This window comes from Phascolarctos cinereus, unplaced genomic scaffold, assembly GCF_003287225.1.
Source record: "Phascolarctos cinereus isolate Bilbo 61053 unplaced genomic scaffold, phaCin_HiC Scaffold_7;HRSCAF=346, whole genome shotgun sequence".
Classification (NCBI taxonomy): Eukaryota; Metazoa; Chordata; class Mammalia; order Diprotodontia; family Phascolarctidae; genus Phascolarctos; species Phascolarctos cinereus.
The window spans coordinates 2,658,493-2,679,451 of NW_027556180.1; the positions used below are offsets into that span (position 1 = coordinate 2,658,493).

The 20,959-nt window shown below is 49.3% G+C and overlaps 1 protein-coding gene across 1 annotated transcript in view; it reads left to right on the forward strand.

Moving 5' to 3' along the window:
* The window catches only part of ACAP2 (ArfGAP with coiled-coil, ankyrin repeat and PH domains 2), a 127,111-nt gene that overhangs the window by 48,490 nt on the left and 57,662 nt on the right, over nucleotides 1-20,959 (forward strand). The window contains exons 5-10 of the mRNA XM_078147493.1: nucleotides 88-146; nucleotides 1,923-2,106; nucleotides 5,210-5,254; nucleotides 7,775-7,870; nucleotides 9,989-10,063; nucleotides 20,190-20,302. Coding sequence (XP_078003619.1) covers nucleotides 88-146; nucleotides 1,923-2,106; nucleotides 5,210-5,254; nucleotides 7,775-7,870; nucleotides 9,989-10,063; nucleotides 20,190-20,302 — 572 coding nt within the window. The remainder of the gene's footprint in view (nucleotides 1-87; nucleotides 147-1,922; nucleotides 2,107-5,209; nucleotides 5,255-7,774; nucleotides 7,871-9,988; nucleotides 10,064-20,189; nucleotides 20,303-20,959) is intronic.

The following is a 20,959-nucleotide window of genomic DNA, read 5'->3' on the forward strand; positions in this document are numbered from 1 at the left end:
CCGCGCCACCTCACTGCCCCTTCCAGAGACTTTGCTCCAAGTGTCCATCGACCTAAACGTTTCTCCTGTTGTTCTTTTGTTCTCTAGATCCTGTTTGACCAGACGCAGAGATCGATTAAGGCACAACTTCAGACGTTTGTTAAAGAGTAAGTCTGCCCTTTGTTCTGTTGCGGAGGGGGGAAAAGGGGGCACCCCATGAAGTACAGAATAAACTTGAGCCCCTATCAGATATCGTGGGAATTAGGGTCCTCTGAAAGACATGGCACAGCCTGATTCCTGGGGTACAGAGGCCGGGCTGGCGGCAGGGCACCAGGTAGAGTGGACGTCTGCACGTGTGGCCTGGCCCAGAAGAGAAGGCTCGTCCAGGACGACACTGCAGGTCTCTCTGTCCGTTGCCTTTTCTCTGGAAGGCATCACGAAGCCTTGGCTGTGCCGGGTAGCTTTCCAAGCTTCCCACTTCTCTTGGCTTCTATCTGGCCTCACTCTGCTCCCAAAAGGTGCCCTGGTGACCCCTTCCCATTGGGAACAAAGACAGAGCTTTGCATTGTTACAAAATCACACCCCCTCTTGGTGCGTTCTGGCTTGTGTCTGGCCTCCTGTCCTGTCTGTTCATCAGATTCTCTCCTTTGCTGTGGGTGAACCATTGTCCAGGCCCAGGAGCTCCAGTTACTGCCCTGGCAGTCACCAGGTCCCTCCACACTGGTGTTGCTCTCCTAGAGGATGGGCATGGCGTGATTTGGCACAGGCAGGGGACCGTGTTGCTGTTCTGGGGCTCTTGAGTTTCCTGATGGGGATCACACTAGCTGCTCCCCTGGTTGGGCAGAATCAGAGCCGGTGATCTGGAGGGTGCTGTGGATCCTGGGCTCTTAGATTGACCTGTGTGTCCATTGCAGTTGGGTGGCAGTTGGCATTGGTGGCAAGACTGGTGGTCTTTTCCACAAGATTGGTGCCTCTGGCCCTCGGCTCCAGGGCTAGGTTGGAAGGATGGCTGATGTTCAGGACCGGCACTCCCGTTCTGGGCCTCTCAGACTTAGCTGCTTGTTCAGGATAGTAGGGAGATAGAACCAAATGGTATAATATTCTGAAGCCTCTGCTTGGGTCCTGCCGACGGGCAGCTGGCCAGAGGGAAAGCTTTAGGCCTGCTGGTCATCGACTGCCAGGAGTGGGGGGCTAGATGCTATTGAGAAGTTGTGATTGTCAGGGAGAAATGCATGTTCAGGAATATTTCGTCCTTTTGTAGAAAGTAGATTGTATTGCTGTCTTGTGATTTTTCTGTTGCCTATCTTTCCCGGTTTATCCCTTCCTGCCCGCTCCTTCCCAGAGTCACTCCCTAAGAAAAGCTCTGTGAAGTCGGCCAGCATATTGGACCCGTCTGACTTGAGGCAGTGCCCCCCCGTCCTGTAGGGAGCCCCTCATTGGGAGCTGCCTCAGCACAGCAGGAGCCCTGCTCCCTCAGTCACTGCTCGGGGGCCACTTTGGGTCATTCTAGCTGTTCCGCGTTTGTGGGGGCTGCTTCTTTCTTTGGTGTTGCTGGTGTCCTTGGTATCTTGTGTCCTGGGGTCTGCTGGCTTCCCTCTGTTCTTCTCTCTGGTCGTGTCTGTGGCCATTTTGTATCCCAGCAATACTCTAGTGCCGCGAGTTGGCTATGGCAGGGCCATGGGCACCTACTTTGTTCCAGTTTTTTGCCAAGTCAGTCGGTGTCTGTCCTCAACATCCTTGGGTTAACGGCCTGGCAGTGGGATCTCTGGGTCAGAGGGTCTGGACGTTCTCAGCTCAGAAAATTTCATGCCTTTGATCCGGAAGAGACGGGTGGGGAACAGCCAGGAGCGCAACTGAGGGGCAGTGGCAGAGTGCTCTTAAAGTCGAACCTGCCAGAATTATTTCAAAGGTCTAAAGACAATCACCTACCTTGCTCTTTTTAGGGATCTCAGAAAGTTCAAAGATGCCAAGAAACAGTTTGAAAAGGTCAGTGAAGAGAAGGAGAACGCCCTAGTGAAAAACGCCCAGGTTCAAAGAAACAAACAGCATGAAGTGGAAGAGGCCACCAACATCCTAACGGCCACCAGGAAGTGCTTCCGGCACATCGCCCTGGACTACGTCCTGCAGGTATGCGGCAGCTGGGGGTCCGGCAGGCCCCATCCCCCCGCAGCGCCTGGCACCTTAGGCGTGCGTGTGTCTGTGGGTGCAGGGCTCCAGAGGCTGTCCTCGAGGCCCTCCGTGGTTGGAGCAGAAGATGCCTCCTTGGCATCAGAGCATGTAGTAGTTCTCAGACGGCCAGTATTCTGGGGGGCTGGTCCCTTCCCTGCTTTAGTCTTCTGTCACATAAAGGGAGAGTGACCCCAGAGCTTCAGAGTTGGGAGCTCCCGAGTGGTCATTTATTAAGTGCTTTTTGTGTGTCAGGCACCGGGCTAAGTACTTTTCAGATATGACGTCACTTGATCCTGACAGCAGTCCTGTTATTATCTCCATTTTACAGTTGAGTAAACTGAGGCAAAAAGAGGTGAAATGACTTGCCCAGGGTCACACAGCTGGTGAAACTCTAAGGCTGGAGTTGAACTCGGGTCTTTCTGACTCCTGGTCCTATACTCTGTGCTCTGTGGTGCCCCCCCCTCAGCGTGGTCTTCAGACCAGTCTCCGTCTTGTACTTGTGAAATGGATCTTTTTTAATCCCATGTTGGTAAGACTTTGTTTATCCCCAGTGAGTCTCCTCTTAGGCCTAGGCCCAGCATTCTGGCCTCGTGGGGCGTTCCTGCCCTTTCAGCTCCCAGTTCCATGTCATTCACAGATGTGGTAGGGGATTCTTTGTATCGAAGCCATTGATGAAAATGTTGACCCATGAGGGCCAGCCCACAGGAGGCCACGCACCCGTGACAAGGGCCTCTGCGCTGTCCACATGGCTCTAGAGCTGTCTTCTCGGCCTCGGGGGAGTCCACAGCTTGCCGCCATCTTTGCCACAGCAGTGGCGTGACAACTAAACGCTTGGGAAATGCTGCCTTCCCAGGCTTTCTGTCAGGCTTAGGAAGAACAGAAGAGGTTTGTTTTGTCCACCTTCAGGGTGAACACTTAACAGTGCTCTGCACACGCCTGTTGGGCCTGTCCATTGGTAACAGGGACCTCTGAGTCAGGAGGCCTCACTGAGTGTGGACAGCCACGCAGCAGAGTATGGATCTTTCTCTGTGGGTCATTGGGACCTTTACGTTCAAGGGCCCGGATGCCAAGAGAGTGAAGGACATTGGTCCCTTCCTTTGTGTCCCTCTGACGGCTGGATTTACCTCCTTAGCAACACTAAAATAAGATAGAAGTTAACTTTTAAAATGGATTTATCATCAGAAAAGTGACTTTTCCACCGTCTGGGAAAAGTTAGATTTTTTTTGTCCCGACGATTGCCTTCATTTTGTGATGTTCCCGCTTCCTGTACCTCCTGGCCACTTATGCAGAGGGCCCGTAATGGGGCTGCTGCATGGCTTCTGATTTCTTTGGTAAGCGGCACAAGGCTTTATTCTTTATTCGGGGCAACCTGTGATTTTAGCAGCATAGGAAGCTCCCAGTGTGCAAACCTCCTCCACTGATAATGTGGTGTCAATCTCTCTGGAAAGAACAGGCACAATTACGTGGGGCAGTGAGAGTTAGGGGGCTTTGCTGTGGTCATATAGCCACAGACTGACCCTAGGGCTCCCTGCTGTCTGCCATCAGGCCACACTGGCCTCTTCTCTTGTTGTTTTTTAAATTTTATTTATTTTATTGTTCCGTAAGTTCCAAACTGTCTCTGTCCCTTCCCCACAACCCTGCACTAGAGAAGGCCATCGTTTGACACAGATCCACACCCGCACCCACACACACACACACACACACACACACACACACACACACACACACAAACAAAACCATGCCATGCCTACTTCTGTTTATTTCTTCTTGTCAGTTCTTTCTCTGGGGGTGGAGAGCATCTTCCTTCATAGGCCCTTGCACTTGATTTGAATCTTTAGAATACTCAGGATAATTTAGTCACGTACAGTTACCCTTGGAAGAGTGCTGCTGTTACTGTTTCCAGCCTTCTCTTATTTTGCTCTTCATTATTTCATACACATCTTTTCCATATTTTTCTGGCACCAGCCTGCTTGCTGTCTCTTTTAGCGCAGTAATAGTCTATCCCAGTCATAGGCCACGGCTTGTTCAGTGCCCATGGATGAGCATCCCCTCAATTTCCAGGTCTTTGCTGCCACAGAGAGAGCTGCAATCAGCACTTTAGAATGTAGAAGTTCTTTTCCTTTTTCCTTGGGAATCAGACCTAGTAAGGGCATTGCTGGGTCAGAGGGCATGCTGAGCTTTAGAATCCTTCGGGCATAGTTCTAAACTGCTCTCTAGAATGGCTGGGTGAACTCACAGCTCCACCAACAATGCATCAGTGTCCCCATTTGTCCATCTCCCCTCCCACATTGGTCCTTTCCCCTTATATCATTTTAGCCACTCTGTTAAGTGTGAGGTGATACCTCAGAGTTGTTTTAATGTGCATTTCTCTAATCCATAGTGACTTAGAGCATTTTTTCATATGACTGCAGGTAGCTTTGATTTCTTCTTCCAAAGCCTGCCTGTTCCTATCCTTTGCCCCTTTATCAGTTGGGGAATAACTGCGGTTCTTAGAGATTTGACAGAGTGCTCTATGTAGATGAGATATGAGGCCTTTTTCAGAGACACTGGCTGTAAAACATTTCCTCAGTTCGCTGCTCTCCTTCTGACATCAGCTGCTTGGCTTTCTTCATGCGCATGCCAGCCTCTTCAGATTGGCTTTTCAGCTGTGTTCCCGAGTGTTTCACACTGTCAGTGCTCCTCAGACTCTGCAGGTGTGAAGGTTCTTAGAGATCACCCTTGGGAGGTGTGCTTAAAAATCACATTGACTTGTATTTGGGGAGAAAAAACCCTGCCCATTTACATTTCTTGTGACTCCATTAGAACAGTTTTGTGATTTATGTCTTGGCTTGTTTCTCTGATGTCAAGAAGAAGATGAGAGGTGATCATTTTCTTTGTTAGTTTGCAGCTTTACCAGTGAGTGAAGAGTATTGACCAAAAAGTGCCCTGGAGCCTGAGTCTGACCTGATGGGCCTTCCCAGACACCTTCCTTGGGGCCTGGGGAGTGAGCTGCTTTCCCTGGCTTGTGGAATTGGTCACTTTTCTGAAAGGAGTCTAGACTAATGGCTTCCTCTCTCCCCAGATTAATGTGCTGCAATCAAAAAGAAGATCGGAAATCTTGAAATCAGTAAGACATTTTATGAATACCCTCGCTACCTCTGTATTCCAATATGAAACACGACCCAATTGAATTCCACTGGCTTTTGTAAGTGGGTGCCATGGCTTGTTTGTGTGGGGGCTGCCATGCTGGCTGTGACAATGTCACAGTACACATGCTCTCCTGGGGGTGTGGAGGGGAATGGGGCTTTCCTGGCTTCCCAACCTCCTCTGGGCTGTAGGAAGGAGGCCCTTCCTGCTTCAAAGGAAGACCCTCTCTAGTAGTAGGAATAGAAGAGATGAGGAGGGCCAGGCCTGGCTGGGAAGGAGCCTGCAGAGGTGGGGCCCAGTGGGTCCTCATAGTGCCTGAGCAGGCCCAACCCCCACATTCTGCAGGGGGGGAAACTGAGGCAGAGGGTGTAAGCCCCTGCTTGAGCAGGTCACCCTCCAGTCAGATACCATCATCTTACCATTTACACTGGAGGGTTAGCAAAGGCTGGGATGCTTAGAAATCGTTTCTAAGAATTATTTCCTGTGACTTTCACAGAGAGTGCCATTCAGGTGACTCTCTCCCTCCCTCCCTCATTGTCTCTATCTCTCTTCTTTCCCTCTCTGTCTCTCCCTCCCTCCCTTCTTCTCTCCGTATCTTCCCCCTCCCCTTCTCTCTTTCTCTCTCCATCTGTTTCTCTCTTCCCTTCCTTCTCTCTCTGTCTCTCCTCCCTCCCTTCTTCTCTACTTCTCTCTGTCTCTCTGTCTCTCCCTCCCTCCCTTCTCTCCTTCTCTCTGTCTCCCTCTCCCCTTCTCTCTCTGTCTGTTATTCCTCCTCCCTTCTCTCTCTGTCTCTTTCCCTTTCCCTCCCTCCATTCTCTTCTCCCTCCCATGACACGTCTTGAGCATCTACACTGTTTGGGTGTCCCTCCTTCATGGGCACAGCCAGGTTTGGAGTTGCCCCTTCAGTACATTATTAGACGCTCTGTGGCCTACCTCGATCGAGCCTTTGGTTTCATATTTTTGGAACTCTTCTCCTTTGGCCTTTGTTTGCTTATACTTTTTCTCCAGTTTTGATGGTGAATACAAACCCTTTCCATGTATGCAAAGCTTTTTGGTAGGAAGTGGGTCCCCTCTCATCAATGTCTCACTCATGCCTAGAAGGATTCCTTTCTGTGGCTGGGAAGAGAGCCTGGCTTCTGACTGTGCCGGAGCAGCTTCCCGAGCTGCCCAGGCTTGGAGACAGGCCCAGCTATGGGCAGCCCTTCTGAGGGCCCCACCTGGGTCCCAGGCTGGTGGGTTCTTTCACAGAGACCTCAGTAACGCTTCTGGCATGGGCAGGGCAGGCGGTATATCTCAGGTCCTTCAGAGGTCACCTGCCCCCAGGTCCAGCAGCCTCTCTCTCCTGAGTCAAATGCCGGAGGGCTCAGGGGGTTGGCTCACAATGCAGGCAGGCTCTGAAAGCCCAGCTGGGTGCACAGGAGGGCTTGGCTACTTTTTGGTCGTTTAAAAAGGGTCTCATTCCTTCCTGTGCTCTGAGAACCCAGTCAAGAGAGGGTCTGAATGGATGAGGTTTCCTGGGCACTGGAGTTCCCACCTTGCCTGCCCCATCAGGGAAGCGTGGCCTGGCCTGTCACCTACAGATGCCTCCTCCATGGTGTTTGCCTTCTCTTTGCTCTCTTGACCCATGGAAGTCGGCTTGTGTTTTGGGGGTGTAGAACTGGACAGGTGGTCACTGCTGGAGTCAGTGCACACATTGGGTTGTTTATTTCTAGTTTTACCAGGTCCGAGTTGAGCCATTTTTACAGTTTTTGAAAGCCTGGGCAGTTCCTTTTGTTTGAGTTTCTGGCAGAGAAAATTGTGACTTTAAATCTTGTCACAAAACTACTGTTCTTTCTGTGAATTTTTCATAATTGTTTTCTTGTGGCCTAAGTTAAATAAGACATTCTGATTCCTTTTAAATGAATCTTGAAGAGCTAAGTCGGGTCAGAGACACCATCGAAATGTTGCCACCTTGGACCCTTGATTCTTTCTCTCCCATTTTACAGATAAGGAAACAAAGCCCACTGCTGAGCCCCTCCTTTTTTTAAAATCCCCTATGGAAACCATGTGCCAGTTTCGTGTGCGTGTGTGTGTGTCTGTGTCTGTGTGTGCTGGCAAACCAGGTTCAGTCTAATAAAAGGGCACACGTTTATATAAATGGGTGTGCATCAGACAGGTCTGGGATGAAAAGAGGTCAGGTCTCAATACGGGTTCAACAGTAACCTGCAGTGGCCTGCCACAGACAGGTGGATTTGTGTCATTTTAAACAGGGGCAGAAAAAGGAGCCTCTGTTTAACTTTGCTTTGAAAAATGTGAACTCTTCCCCGTAGGTACCTGAGGTTTGTTCACAAATGCGTGCTACCCAAAGGTGGGAGTGCAGGTGACCTTCAGTTGGAGGAAATAATTCCCGCCATGCCCCAGTGGATTTCTCTTCATGATACATCATAATGTTCTTAGCAAATCGAGTCAGGATTTAATAAAGTTGGTTTTAACAGCTGTGATGTGTTTTTCTTCCTGCCAGATGTTGTCTTTCATGTATGCCCACCTGGCCTTCTTCCATCAGGGATACGATCTTTTCAGTGAACTCGGGCCCTACATGAAGGATCTCGGTGCTCAGGTAACTTATGCCCGGGTTCCCTGGGAGAGGCTCTGCTTGCTCACGGAGAGGGAGTTTAAAGGGATCTCCCTTGAGGCTCAGCTCGGGTGTCGCCGCTCTCCTGCAGCTGCCGCGGGTCCCCTCTTTACTTGGATCTTCCCTCAACGCAGAGTATCTTGTATCACACTCATTTGTGTTTGTGTCTCACCTTCAGCTGGAAGGCAGAAGCTATTTTGTTTGTTGTCTTGGTAGCCCCAGGACCTAGGACAGTGCTCAGCATGTAGGAGACCCTTAGTTGGTGTTAGCATTGGATCAAATCGAGTTCAGGGGAGAAAATAGGGACTTTATGGGGAGCATACCACCAGAGTCACCAGCGAAGATTTTAGTCGTGCTCATTGAGCAGTGACCAGAACGTCTCCTCGTTCACACCAGTCTTTCTTCATAAGAATCGGCCTGTTTTGTGGGCCGAGAACCAAGATGAGCCTGAGGAGCAGGACTTTGGGAATCACATTCACACTCGACAACATGCATGGGGTGGATTTTTTTCTTTCCTGTTGCTGAGCACCTGCGGTCCCTCTTCTCGTTGGCTGCACCAGCGCTGACGTTGTAGTCTTCTGAGTGTCACTGAACAGCGGCTCCAGGAAGGCGCTGATGGCTGTTTTCTTTGATTCCGTTTCTTCCATTTTAGCCCCTCTGCTGGCTGATCCATGGCTCAAGACATTGTGTGGAGAGCTTGTGAGCCCCTGTTTGATCAGAACCTAGCTGGGAGTGAGAAGGACAGGAAAAGCGAGGGGCTGGGAGGAGCAGCTTCTGATTTTTAAGTGCTGCGCATTGGGTGACATGGTGGGGACAGGAGGCATGATGTGGATTGCAAGGAAAGAGGCCAGATTCTAATAGGGGCTTATCTTGTCCAGAATTTGGTGGTCTTCTCAGAGGACCAGAAGGGCAGAGAGGGCAGGAAATGCAGACGTGTCCTGGCAGCTTTGGCTCCAGCCTTCATTTTATTTACATCTTGGTTGGTCTCATCTGACCAAAAAGTCAGATTGCCCAGGTAAACCCATTTTTTATAGCTGCCTTAGGAAAGGATGGACTTTAAAAAAGAAAAAAAGGAAAAAAAAAAGCAAAGGATGGACTTTGAGTATTAGTGGAGAATTTGTTATTAGAAAATGCTTCTCTGTTAATGGTACTTTGATGCCTTAGACAGAAGCGTTTGATTTGACATTCACATGCATAGCACTGACAGCTGACATTTATGTAACACCTGAAAGTTCACATATTGATCCTCACAACAGTCTTAGGAGGCATGTGCTGTTTTCCTGTTTCATAGATGAAGAAACTGAGTCTCGGGGAGGTAGTGACTTGTGCCCCATCCTAGAGCTAATTAAGTATGCAGGTGATAGAAAAATGGGGGGGGTGGCGGCTAACAGTGTTGAGTGCGTCCGTGGGGGCTTTAGTTGTGTTCCTTTGCTGTGGACGGCTCAGTTTACATTGTTGGATGCTGCCCTTTTCCTGCTTTGGGTGCTGACCTCTGGAGACTGGCTTAGCTCAGGACTGAAGCCCCCATCCCCTGATGACTAAGAGCAGAGAGTCCCTCAGAAGTATTTGTCGGGAGCCATACCTGGGCCTGGGGCTTCCAAGACACAAACAAAAACCATGGCTGCCTGCCTTTGGAGAGCTGACAGCTGTTTTGGGGTTTTTCTTCTTGGATTTGGTCTTTGTGTTACGAAGTCATCCTGAAAGCTGAGTTCTCCCCTCAGGGTAATCTGGGAAGTCATGGGAGTTGGCTGGGGGTGGCTGCCAGAGGGTGTCTCCAGTGGCCTGGCCTCCTGTGGCCAGGGTTGGCTCAGCGGGTCCAGCAGGAAGCTGCTAAAGCACACAGTATCCTTGAGGTGTGCCGGGAGGTGCCTTGCCCTAGACTGAGCTGTGAGACGGTCCTCAGGTTGGGAGAAAATGTGGGCCTTTTCCTCGAGTCCTGGGTGTCACAGACAGATGCTCTGCTCCTTTACAGGGATAGCACTGATGTTTTACAGTGAGGCCAGTTGGCTTGGGAAGGTCACATGACACCAGCCAAGTCCTCCGCTCCCTGATTTCAGAAGGAAATTGTGAGCCATGTTCACTTGTTCTCCTCTTCCCCTACAGCTGGATCGGCTGGTGGTGGATGCAGCCAAGGAGAAGAGAGACATGGAGCAGAAACATTCCACCATCCAGCAGAAGGTACTGACCAGCTGTAAGATGTAGGGAGTGATGGCAGGCAGCCAGTCGGAATCCTTCTCAGTTAGCGTGTTTGGTGACCTGCGGCCTTCTTCTTTCCTAAGCCTTGCCTTGGAAGTGAGGTCTTTCCTCTGACCCTTTGGTAAGACTTAGAGCCCAGCCAGAGGTTCAGAAAGGCACCTGCAGCTCCCTTGGGTCAGGAGGCAAGCCAAGGGGTTGACCTGGTGCTGTGACTGGGGGTCTCCTTTACACTAAGTTGAAAGGAGGGCCTTTTGGGTGAACAAAAAGCCCAGGCCTTGGGCCCTGTTACCTTTGCTTGTAACAGGGAAGAGAAGGGAAGCTACAACGGAAATTGTGTTCTAAATGAGAAGTCCGGGTCCTCGTCCTTCTGGTGTTTCTGTTGTCACCTGCTTACACCTGAGGATGAGGAAAGGAGAACCCAGCACATAGTCCAAAAGGTACAATGATGAAAGCGGCTTTTTTCAAATGAAAATTTGAACGTTAGCGCCATGAACAATAATAGGAAACTCGATGTACCCAGCAAGCGCGGTCTCAAGCACCCTCTTGCATAGGTTTAAGGGTCTCGGTTTGTTCTGACTTATCAAGAGTAGAAAGGAGGAGAAATTGAATCTTGGGAAGAGAATCGCCAGAGGAAAATGAAGGAAAAAGGGGTGATCACTGGGGAAGAGAATGTTGCCCATGTTGTTGGCCTTTGTCACACGAGATCGTTGAAAAATTAAGTTCCTCCTCGGTAGCGTTCTGTAGACCCAAGACCTTGAGGAGAGTCAGAAGGAATTCATTTCCATTTTAAAATATCAGCTATCAAATTAAATTTGTGTATCAAATACTTATATAATTAGTAACTTTTGAAGTGTGAAAATAGGTTTAATTTAGGCATGATTTTGCTTCAAAATGTCCTTGACCCGTCTCCTTTAACTGTGGGAGAGAAGGACTGTCCCCAGATTTCCCTGAAGAATCTTTAGAGCTTTATGTAGAATACATGAAACCTGAAAGTATTCTATGACATACACCAGGTTGTGCCAACGTCTATGAAGACAGCTGCTTCTCATTAAATAGCCACGCTAGCAATATCTTTGCTTGCTGGGCTGAATGAAATTTGTTTTTAGAGGAAGGTCCTGAATAGAGGGGAAGAGAAGACGATGAAAGACAAAAAAGGATTTTAAAGTGATGTCGAGGGGAAAAGGAGGATTGCAAAAGAGATGGGCCCAGTGCTCAGGGTGGGTGGAGAAAAGGCCGAGCTGTGGAGTTTTATTTGGCTTCTGTTTTCTCTGCCAAAGAGAATCCTCCTGGGATCAGAAAGGGCAGACCAGAGGTGACTCATTAAAGGTGATGCTCAGTTAAAGTAAAGGAATGGCCAGAATGCCTCTGGCTGCCCATTTGGAGGCCATGTGGTAGAAGGGAGTCTTGTTCAGCCATGGGCTGGGCCCGACCATTGGCCACAGAGGTTGCTTGTGAGCAGGACATCATTCTGTCTTCATTGGACTAGTCTGTAGGACCAAGTATCATCAGAGCTCCAGACTAATCTGTAGATGTAATTCTAATTATGTAATTTAAAATCTGCTTTTAAAATTAATTTCCTTTCAAAGTTATATTAACATTAGTCATGATGTAGTTTTTACTCTTTTCTCTTAAATGCTGACATAAGGCCGCATTACAGGTAAAAAAAAAATGCCAGTTAACCAAGAAATTATTATTGAAAGCTGTTTTATAAAGGAAAAAGTTTCTAATAGTCACACTTATTTATGGTTTATAGGCACTGTTATTTTTAATGTTATACTTTTCAGTGTTTTTAAATATTCTTTTATGTCATACATTTGAATTTATGCATAATTATGATTATAGAAAGATTTCCTTTTTTATGTTCTATATTTAATTTTATTTCTTGACTTACAAAAACATCTCTCACAAACTTCCTGATCTGAGCCCACGCTCAAAGCCATCATGGCCATTTCAGCTCCCTGTTGATAGCTCGCACCATTCTGTTACTGTTCGGCGCTCCAGGCTTTACGGCGCCAGTCGTGCTGCCGCATTCTGTGTGGAAGGAAGCCCCTTGAGAGCATATGCCACAGCTTGGTCTGCTCGGGTTTGTTTTTACCCCTTTGTGTCCTCTGCTCTCACGCAGTGTCTGGCACGTGGAAGGCGTGTAAGAAATGTTTGTCAGCTGACTGTTGCAAGGAAAAATGAAGAACCAGCTGGAAAATGACCTGCCTAAAATGGTCATTCCATTTCTCTTGTACGGTGTGGTCATTTTTTTTTCAGGAATTCAGGTTTGGTTAAACTCAATGCCTTGGTTCTTTTCTGGTTTGATGGACTCTTTGTTATAACGTGTTAAATTAAGAGGCATTCTTGAAATCACCTAATTATTAGTGCTAAGATGGAGATCTTCAGAAGACTTAAAAATGAACCTACCCCCCCCCTTCCAGGAGAATGTCTTGGTCTTTAAAAGACTTTGTGTTTAAGATGTTGTTACTAGTTTAAATCTCGTCATAGATACTTACCAACTTCGTGACCCTGGGTAAGTCACTTCACCCTGTGTGCCTCTGTTTCCTCATTTGTAAAATGAGGATCCTGGAGAAGTATGTGGCAAACCGCTCTAGCTTTGCCAAGAAAATCCCAAATGGGGTCACGGAGAGTCAGACATGACTGAAAACAACTGAACATCAAGAACAAATGTGGAAAGAATGTTTAAAACGCCTTGGGGAGGCACCAGGAATGCTTGAAAGAGAAGAAGTTTGTGGTTCTTGGAAGTTTGCCTGGAAACGTGGGATTTAAGCCCTTTAAGGAACCCTGGAGGCTTCAGCTCCATTTATGTGACCTCTCTTTTTACAGTTGACACCCCACAAAGCAGGAGCCGTTGCTTAGGAATCCTGTTGGACTGTGGACTCGGTTGGTCGTGGAAAGCTGTACACAAGAGAGGCCGAGGCAGCTGTAGAGAGGAGCCGCAGTGCCTGACACACATGTGTGACTGTGTCTGTTCTGCACTAGCAGCAGATCTCTGGAGCCAAAGCACCATTACAGAGAAACAAAAGAAACTGCCCAGAGACCTGAAGAATGAGCAGGGCTTGTGTCTGGGCTCCCCAGGCTGGGGGAATGCCCGGGGCCTTCCCAGGCTCATCGTCTGTTCGGGTGCAACGGTCGGTCGTCGTTGGGGGGCGGGCAGAGTGGATACACGTCTCCTTGCTGTCTGTTGGAGTCAGCAGGATAACAGAAAATTATGGGCACCAAAATAATCAGGACAGAAGAACCTTTGGGGCCCTGTAGTCTGGAACTTCAACTGCAGATTGCGACCTCATAGGGGGCGGCAAGTGGAGAAAATTTAAGAAGCCCTGTTGTAGACCAGCCCTCTCCATTTGCAGATGCAGAAACTGAGCCCAGAGACAAGAGATTTTCAGAAGGTTGCCTGGGTAGTGAGGGACAGAGACTCTGGGCACACAGGGCCTGCAACTCCCAGTCGAGCGCTCTTTGTGATATGGCTGTTGCTAGCTGAGACTCAGTCTGAAAGTCCAAGGAGCTCTTTTGTTTCTCGGTCTAGATGAGAGGGTCCCAAAATGGGGGGCGCTGGAACCACTGCGGGGGGCAGTGGGGGGGGCATTGAATAAAAATAAGGGCAGTGGAAGCAGAAGAAAAGAAGGGAAGATAAGAACATTTTGAAACAGCTTTGTACTTATGTGTCTTATCTGTTGCGTAGCAAAGTTAAAGTCATAGTGATGAGGCTGTTTTCCAAAGAAACACATAAACTGCAAGTTATAACCCATGAGTGGTCGAGTCTGCCTGATAGGTCTTAACAAGCAAGTGTGGACAGGCAAGCATGTTGTGCATTGTCGGGAGGTCTGGCATGCATTGGTAGAAATATATGTACAAGTAATGACTTGTTTGTGATATGATACTGTATGGTTACATCATAATTTCAGTGCAGGAAAAAAACCATGGTTACAACAAATTATTAAATTTAAGATGCATCATTTTTAAAAAATTATTTTATATATTTTTGAAATGATGCAAATTTCGGGAAAAAAAATTAGAGGGTTAAGAAAGATTTCCAAGGGGCTGCTGGGTATTTTTTTTTTTTTTGAAAAGGGGAGGGTAGACCAAGCAAGTGGAGGAACCTCTGTTCTAGACTGAGAAAGACTCGGAGAACAGGGGCTTGAACTTCATCGTCAGGCGTGACCAGTCTGAGCGGGTTTCTGTGTGTGCCTGTCAAGAAGACACAGAGAGCTGGCCTCCAAGTCAGGAAGATCAGGGTTCCGCACTTGCCCCAACCCCTCCTGTCTGCATCACCTGGGTCCAGATGATCTGGGATTGCGCTGCCTGCTGGGAGCTCCCAACGTCAGCGAAAGCCCAAGTTTGGACCTGCTTCGGCATCGACGCTGGAAGTGCGACCTCTTTCTTTTTTTTCTCTGGTCTTCCAAGGTGGTTTGCCAGACCCTTCTTCACATTCCTGCTCTTGCTTCCCTTTTCCCACAAACAGAAGATGATCGTCATCTGGCATGAGCTCCCTCGCTCTTCTGGACTTCTCTTCCATATATATGCATGTACCTACACACCCCTTACATGTGTGTGCACATACTTAAACATGCTTTCTTCCAGGCTTAGAAGGATGAGAGAAAGCATCCCACTTTCTTTCACTTAGTTATTTATTTCTTTGTTTGCGAGACAGTGGAAGAAGTGCCTTGCTCAGGGTCACACAGCTAGTAAGTGTCAAGTGTCTGGAGCCAGATTTGAACTTGGGTCTTCCTGAATCCAGGGCGGGTGCTCCCCTCTCTGTTTTCGATACTGACCCTTCCAGGTGGTTCCTCACTCATCCAGGGATGGAATGATCTACTCTTTGCTACTCACCTCCTCCAACTTGCATTTCTTCTCTTGGTTTGGTTCTTATGGGTCATTAAGCAGAAATGTGTTGGAGGCGGATGGTAATGTCATCTTTGGTAGGTCGAGAAGCAGAGGCAGAGGTTAAGTGGCTCGCCTTTGCTCACCTCGGCAGAGGACAGACAGACCCTGGCTCACAGATGTTCCTTTGATCGATGCCCGTAGTGCTTCCGTGCAGGCCTTCACCCAGCTCAAGCACATCCTCCTCTGAGAGGCCTTTCCTGGTCACCTGTCTGCTGGAGCTTGTCATTCAGTGCTTCTTTGTCGGGCACCCTACCATCTCCAGTGCATTTGTTTGGTGTGTTCTGGGATGTTCCATTAGAACATGACCTCCTTGACACCAAGAACTGATGATTATGGAGCTCATGGGGAGCAGTGGCAGATGCATTTGGGATTCTCTCCTGGCTCCCAGACATAGAATACATTGGAAAGCTTTTTAAAAATAGCGGTCTGACCACTCCAGCTTGTCATAGAGCAGATTTGGGGTGTGGAAGCCAGTGGTGTCCCACCCTGACAGAAATGGGGGCCCCTAAGCTGTCCATGAGACTCCCCGGGCTGCGTCTTGACTTAGAAACCTCCGAGGAACACGCGTCTGTGCCGAGGCAGAGGATCACCCCCCGGGTGTACCTATCTGCCTTTCCTCTGAAGGACACGCTCTGTAGAGTGACCTGGGGCCCTCCCGGGTCAGGGTCTCGGTGCATGGGTGAAGCCAGAAGACAGACGCAGCCTGACTTCTGGAGAGCAAGGGTGCCTTGTGTGTGCTTGCCATCTTCACTTGCTTTGGGGTGCCTGATTCTGGAGGTGCAAAGAGGAAGGGACGTTTTGGGGGAACAGCGTGTGCTGCATTCATGTGCTGTCTCCCCAGCAGAATGGCCGCTTGGGGAGGGCAGAGTCTTCGCAGCCATTACCGAGTCAGCCCGTCATTCATATTGCAGCCTCGCTTGTTCCCGGGAGAGGTGCTCTGTGAGGACGCTCCCAGTCTGTGTGTCGGTGACTCTCATCCAGACTGTGCACGTGGCGGGTCTCGATGTTCTCTTGGCTGCCTCTGCCGTGACTCTGGGCCCTTCCCGTTCTTCAGATCCATGTCTTGTCTGTCCATTGCTCGGCACCCTCTGGGGCGTGTTGCCACCAACACCCGCCTTGTCCTGTGACGGAGCCCATCTGGCCACATTGCGTCTGTTCTCCTGTGCCATTTCTGTCTCTCTTGGGAGCACCCTGAAGGTTGTGGTGCCAGCATCCATGCTTGGCAGTCCTACTGTCCTTGGTGGAGCAGACGGCTTGTCTTCTGTTTGGGATCTTCCTTCCCATTTCATGCCTCCTTGTCTTCTGGGTGCCTTGGCTTAGTTGGCTATCTTTCAGGCCGTCTTCCATGCCTTTGCTTTTCTGTTCTGTGAGATAACACTGCTCATGATCATCTACCATCTTTCTTTGTCAGATGGTCCGGCATTGCCTTTGGCCGCCTCTCCGTCTGGAAACTTAAGTCATGTAGTTATTGACTGAAGGGCCTTATTGGGACATTTAACTTACTGGTTAGACTTCTGTCTACAATTATCAGGGTCTGTTTTAATGTGATTTTTGTATCTTTTCCCCAAATAATGGGGAACTTTTTAACTAGTTCAAGGCGAAGGTATTTCACTTGTGTGCCATCTGTTTTCCTCATTTGTTTTCTCTTTGCTTTTCACTCATTGTGATCCTAGCTCAGCTTGATGGTCTGATTGCCCACAGCCTGGAGCAGCACCAACACTAATGACCGGTCAGTCCCTGGCCTTCGTCAGTGCTTGGTGGAAGTGGGGAGCCTTGGGGTCATGTGCCCAGCCCTCATCTTTGCCCACATTGGCACCTAAGGCCACGAGTGCTGGAGGAGGGGCCGAGGCACCTAGAGGGTCTTCTCTAGCTACTGCGTGTGCCACAGTTCTTCTTGCAGTCATCTGTCTTACCATTGGTCCTCTTACACACGATCCCTCAATATCCCGTGAAATCAGGGTTCTGGCTGCCTTCGGGTGCTGAATAAAATGGCCTTCCTTCCCCACCTCCTTTCCTTGTTGCTTTAAAGTGGGCTTTCCATTCAGCAGCCGCTTCCTGGCTCCCTAGAGAATGTGCCGGGATTGGGGTGGGGGGGTGGGTGGGGATGAGTCAGACAGAACTTAGTTCATCTAGCACTGAGTCCACTTGTTAATTGGGCAGGGTTTCACATTTAGAAGACCAATTAAATTAAAGTTTCTTCATAGTCAAAAAACTGATTCTTTGCCCCCTCTGCCTGCCTCCCCACCACTGTGCCACCGCAACTGCCGAAATGGAAGGTGGCTGGGTGGGACTGAAGACCACCTTATAATTGGATTTTTTTCATGGGTTAACAACCTGTGAAACCTGCCCCCCCTCCCCAATCCCCCTGCCCCAAAACCAAATCATCACAAAGTGATGAATCTGCCAGCCCCTGGCACTGCACATCTCCCTTGTCTGTTAGGGTGGCACTCAGAAAACAGACTAGGTCTCTCGCCAGGGCCTTCCCAGCATGGTACAGTTGGCCGGAGCTCCAGCTTTGCCGGTCTGGCCCATGGGGAGACGTTGGAGTGGGACTTTGTGAAGGGGCTCTGCCTGAAGTGGACCATACAGGAAGTGTGTTGTGGGAAAAAGCAAGGAATAATAACTAGGTCCAGGGCTGGCCTGTTGCCTGGGACCTGTAGTGAGGCCCAGAGCAAGGCCTCCAGCCTTAGAGAGAGCTCAGGCAAGAATCCTGCTGCGAGAGAAGGCCAGATGGATCACTGTTGTCCCAGTGCTGAAAATAATGCCCAGGGGCCAGGAGCACAGACTCAGGAATCGCTCAAGTGTCACAATGTCCTCTTCGGGGCTTTAGCCTCTGCTTCCACCCTGTTACGATGTCAGAGAGCACCCCAGCTATCGCTTTCTGTGATGAACCGCATGGGAGTTAGCTAACCGTGTCATCCGTGATTCTGTCCACGTCCATGCTGCACACGTTCCCAGACCAGGACAAGGACAGTCCCCTTCAGCCCTCGAGATGAGAATGTCCTCCCAGCTGACGTCAACGTGTGGCAAGACACTGGCTGCGGGCATTCAGCCCGCTCCTGGTTGTGCACCATCCATTCTCATTGGACTCTCTGCTGCCTTGGGCTGGGAGTAGGCGAGGTCTGAAGGAAGCTCTGAATCTTTGAGGCACAGCCGAGCCTGAGTGGGATCTTTGTTGTTTTAGAGCTCAGCAAAACTTGCGGTCTCAGGCCTTTCACCTGACTTTCTTGGGCTGTTTTAGGTCATCGAAGGAAGTCCTTGTTCCAGCAAACAGAGCACTGGATGCTAAGGGCAGGATAGGCTGGGTAGGCTTCCTTTGAGTCTGGTTCTCAGGAGTTCAAATCTGGGACTGTTAGCTGAACGCCTCTTAACACAGCCCAGTGTGTATAGAAGAAAGAGTAGAGACTTTCGAGGCAGCAGATCATTTGGGGAGGCATCCTGAGACATGGAGAGAGCCCCAGCCCTGGAGGCAGAAGATGGCTTCGGATTCTCCTTCCAATGCGTGCCATGACTTCCTCAGCTGCAGCTCCCTCACCTGCACAGTGAGGGGTTTGGACCAGGCCAGAAGTATCCAGTGTGTGTCCCTCGGGCCACTCCCACGTGCAGCCAGATTGAAATGGAATTGGGGCATATTTAACAAGAGAAATAAATACCACAGAGTGTGGGTGATGTCCGGGGGCCCTACAGGGCCCTTGGTGAATGGTTCCTAGCCCCCGTTGGCATAGAGCTTGACACCACCTGGCTGGATGTCCTCAGTGCTCTCTTCCCTCTCGGTCTCGGTGTGTTCCTCGCCCAGTGGAAGGAGGCCTTTCTGGCTGTAAGTTTGCTCCTCTGTAAAATGATGATCCTGGGAGCCTGCAAAAGATTCGAAAGATGCACAAGATAAGCACTTGTCAACCTTAAGAGGCTTTGGAGCTGGCAAAAAAGAATCAGATCTGGGTCTAAGGAGGAATCCCTTCTCTTTACCCAGCAGAGAGGCCAGTTAGTCTCCAGGAAGAATCGGAACTAGGATTTCTGTAGCATTTTCCTTGTGTTATCTCATTTGAGCCTTGCCTCAACCCTGGGAGATAGATGCTGTTATTATCCCCATTTTATAGATGAGGAAAGTGAAGCAAACACAGGTGAAGTGACTTGCCCAGGGTCATAGAGCTAGCCCAGTGAGGCTGGATTTGAACTCGGGTCCCCCACATTCTGTGTGCTGTGCCACCTTGCTACCCACATAGGCCACAGGGCTGGCCACCCGTGGCGGTGCCTGACCCTCGCCGGCCATCATAGTTGCCCAGGGTCCAACTCTGGGGGGAACTCATTTTCCAGTGGGAGATAAAGGCTTCTCGTTCCCCTCTTGCTTCATGAGGAAAGTTGCTAAGTAGAGTAATGTTGCTTTTAGCTCTTGACAAGGGTTTCCCCAAAGAAGGGAGAGAAATTACTGTACAAGCATGAATCAGATATGGAACAGGCAGTTTCTTTCCTTAGAGAAAAGGGAATTCTAAGCAATAAAGTGCCGGATCACCACAGTTGAGAGCAGCCTAGACATCTGACTAGCAGGGAATCAACTTGTCCTTGGAAAGATCAAAAGTTTGCAGGGAAGCTCTGTATCCATGCCCTCTGAGGAGGCCTGCAAAGTAGGGATCCAGCCTCTGCTTACAGACCTCCAGTGGTCCCCACCGCTGCTGTCTGCTTGCCTCTGGAGCAGCTGATGGCCAGTTGAGTATCTCATTATAGTAGAGATGCTTCTCCCCTCAAGGAGTCACATCTGGCTTTCTGCCGTTTCTGTTTCTGATTCTGCCCAGTCTTGTAAGGAGCCACGCAGAACAAGCCTCGTCCAAGCTCTTCCCTGTCAGGCCCTCCTACCACATCCACCTCTGCGTCCCCATGACCTTCCCTCCAAGCTTGTCTCACAGCCAGACAAGGAAGAGGCCAATGACAGGATGACCCCAGGTGATGCCCATCAGATTTAGTGCACACAGATGTTTTTAAAAAATCTGCCTGATGCGTTTTATACAGCTAAGAATTCTAAATGTCTCCAGAGAGTAGTGAGGGTAATTCTCCCATTAAATAATTTTCCCCAATTGTGGCTCTGGTCTCTGAAATTCTCTGGGATCCCTGTCATCCTCACATCCTCTTCAAGTGCCACGGGTGGGATGATGAATCTAGAACCTAGGTGTCGCAGCCTTGAAGTGGAACGCCATCTCAGAGATCTGTCTGTTGTTTGGCCTAGGATTTCTCCAGTGATGATACCAAGCTGGAATATAATGTGGACGCTGCCAACGGCATTGTCATGGAAGGTTATCTGTTCAAACGAGCCAGCAATGCCTTCAAGACTTGGAACAGGTAATATGTTTGGAATACTCACATCTGCAGATATGCACACACATATATGCACATCATCTTCGTTAGGTAACATGACTAGCTAATTTTTAAGCATTCACACTTGATCACACAGGTTGCATTTTAAGGAAAGGGGTAGGGAAGTTATTATTATAACGTGAATCTTAAATTCCAAAAATTAAGAAAGAGTCCATTTTTTAATGTCAATGATACCAAAAAGTTTACCGGTTCTCATAAGTGACTAGATTTTTAAAAGTCTTTTCTGCACAATAGGGCCACCACATTGGACCTGCAATATCTGGTGAATAAGTCCCTTACACATTGTGTGTAAGTCTTAATCAATGTGAACCACCCCATGAAGGGAAGCTGCCAACAAGGTTTGGTTTGGCTGGGGCTGCCTGGGAAGGGGGCTACCCTCTGGCTCTGTGGAGGGCTTTAAGTAATAGTCAGAGGTTTTCATGGGGCCCCTTTTGAAGTTGTGAGCTTCTTGCCAGCTCAGATTCCGTGATCCTGTGGAAGTGATAGTCCCTGTGTGCTTTCATATCATTCAAGGAACACGCCATGGGGACATCATCTGAGAATCAGTGATAGGGGGCTTAGATCTGAAGGCTGAGGCCCTGGGATGCTTGGAGCTTACAAGCTGTAGGACCAGCTTACCAG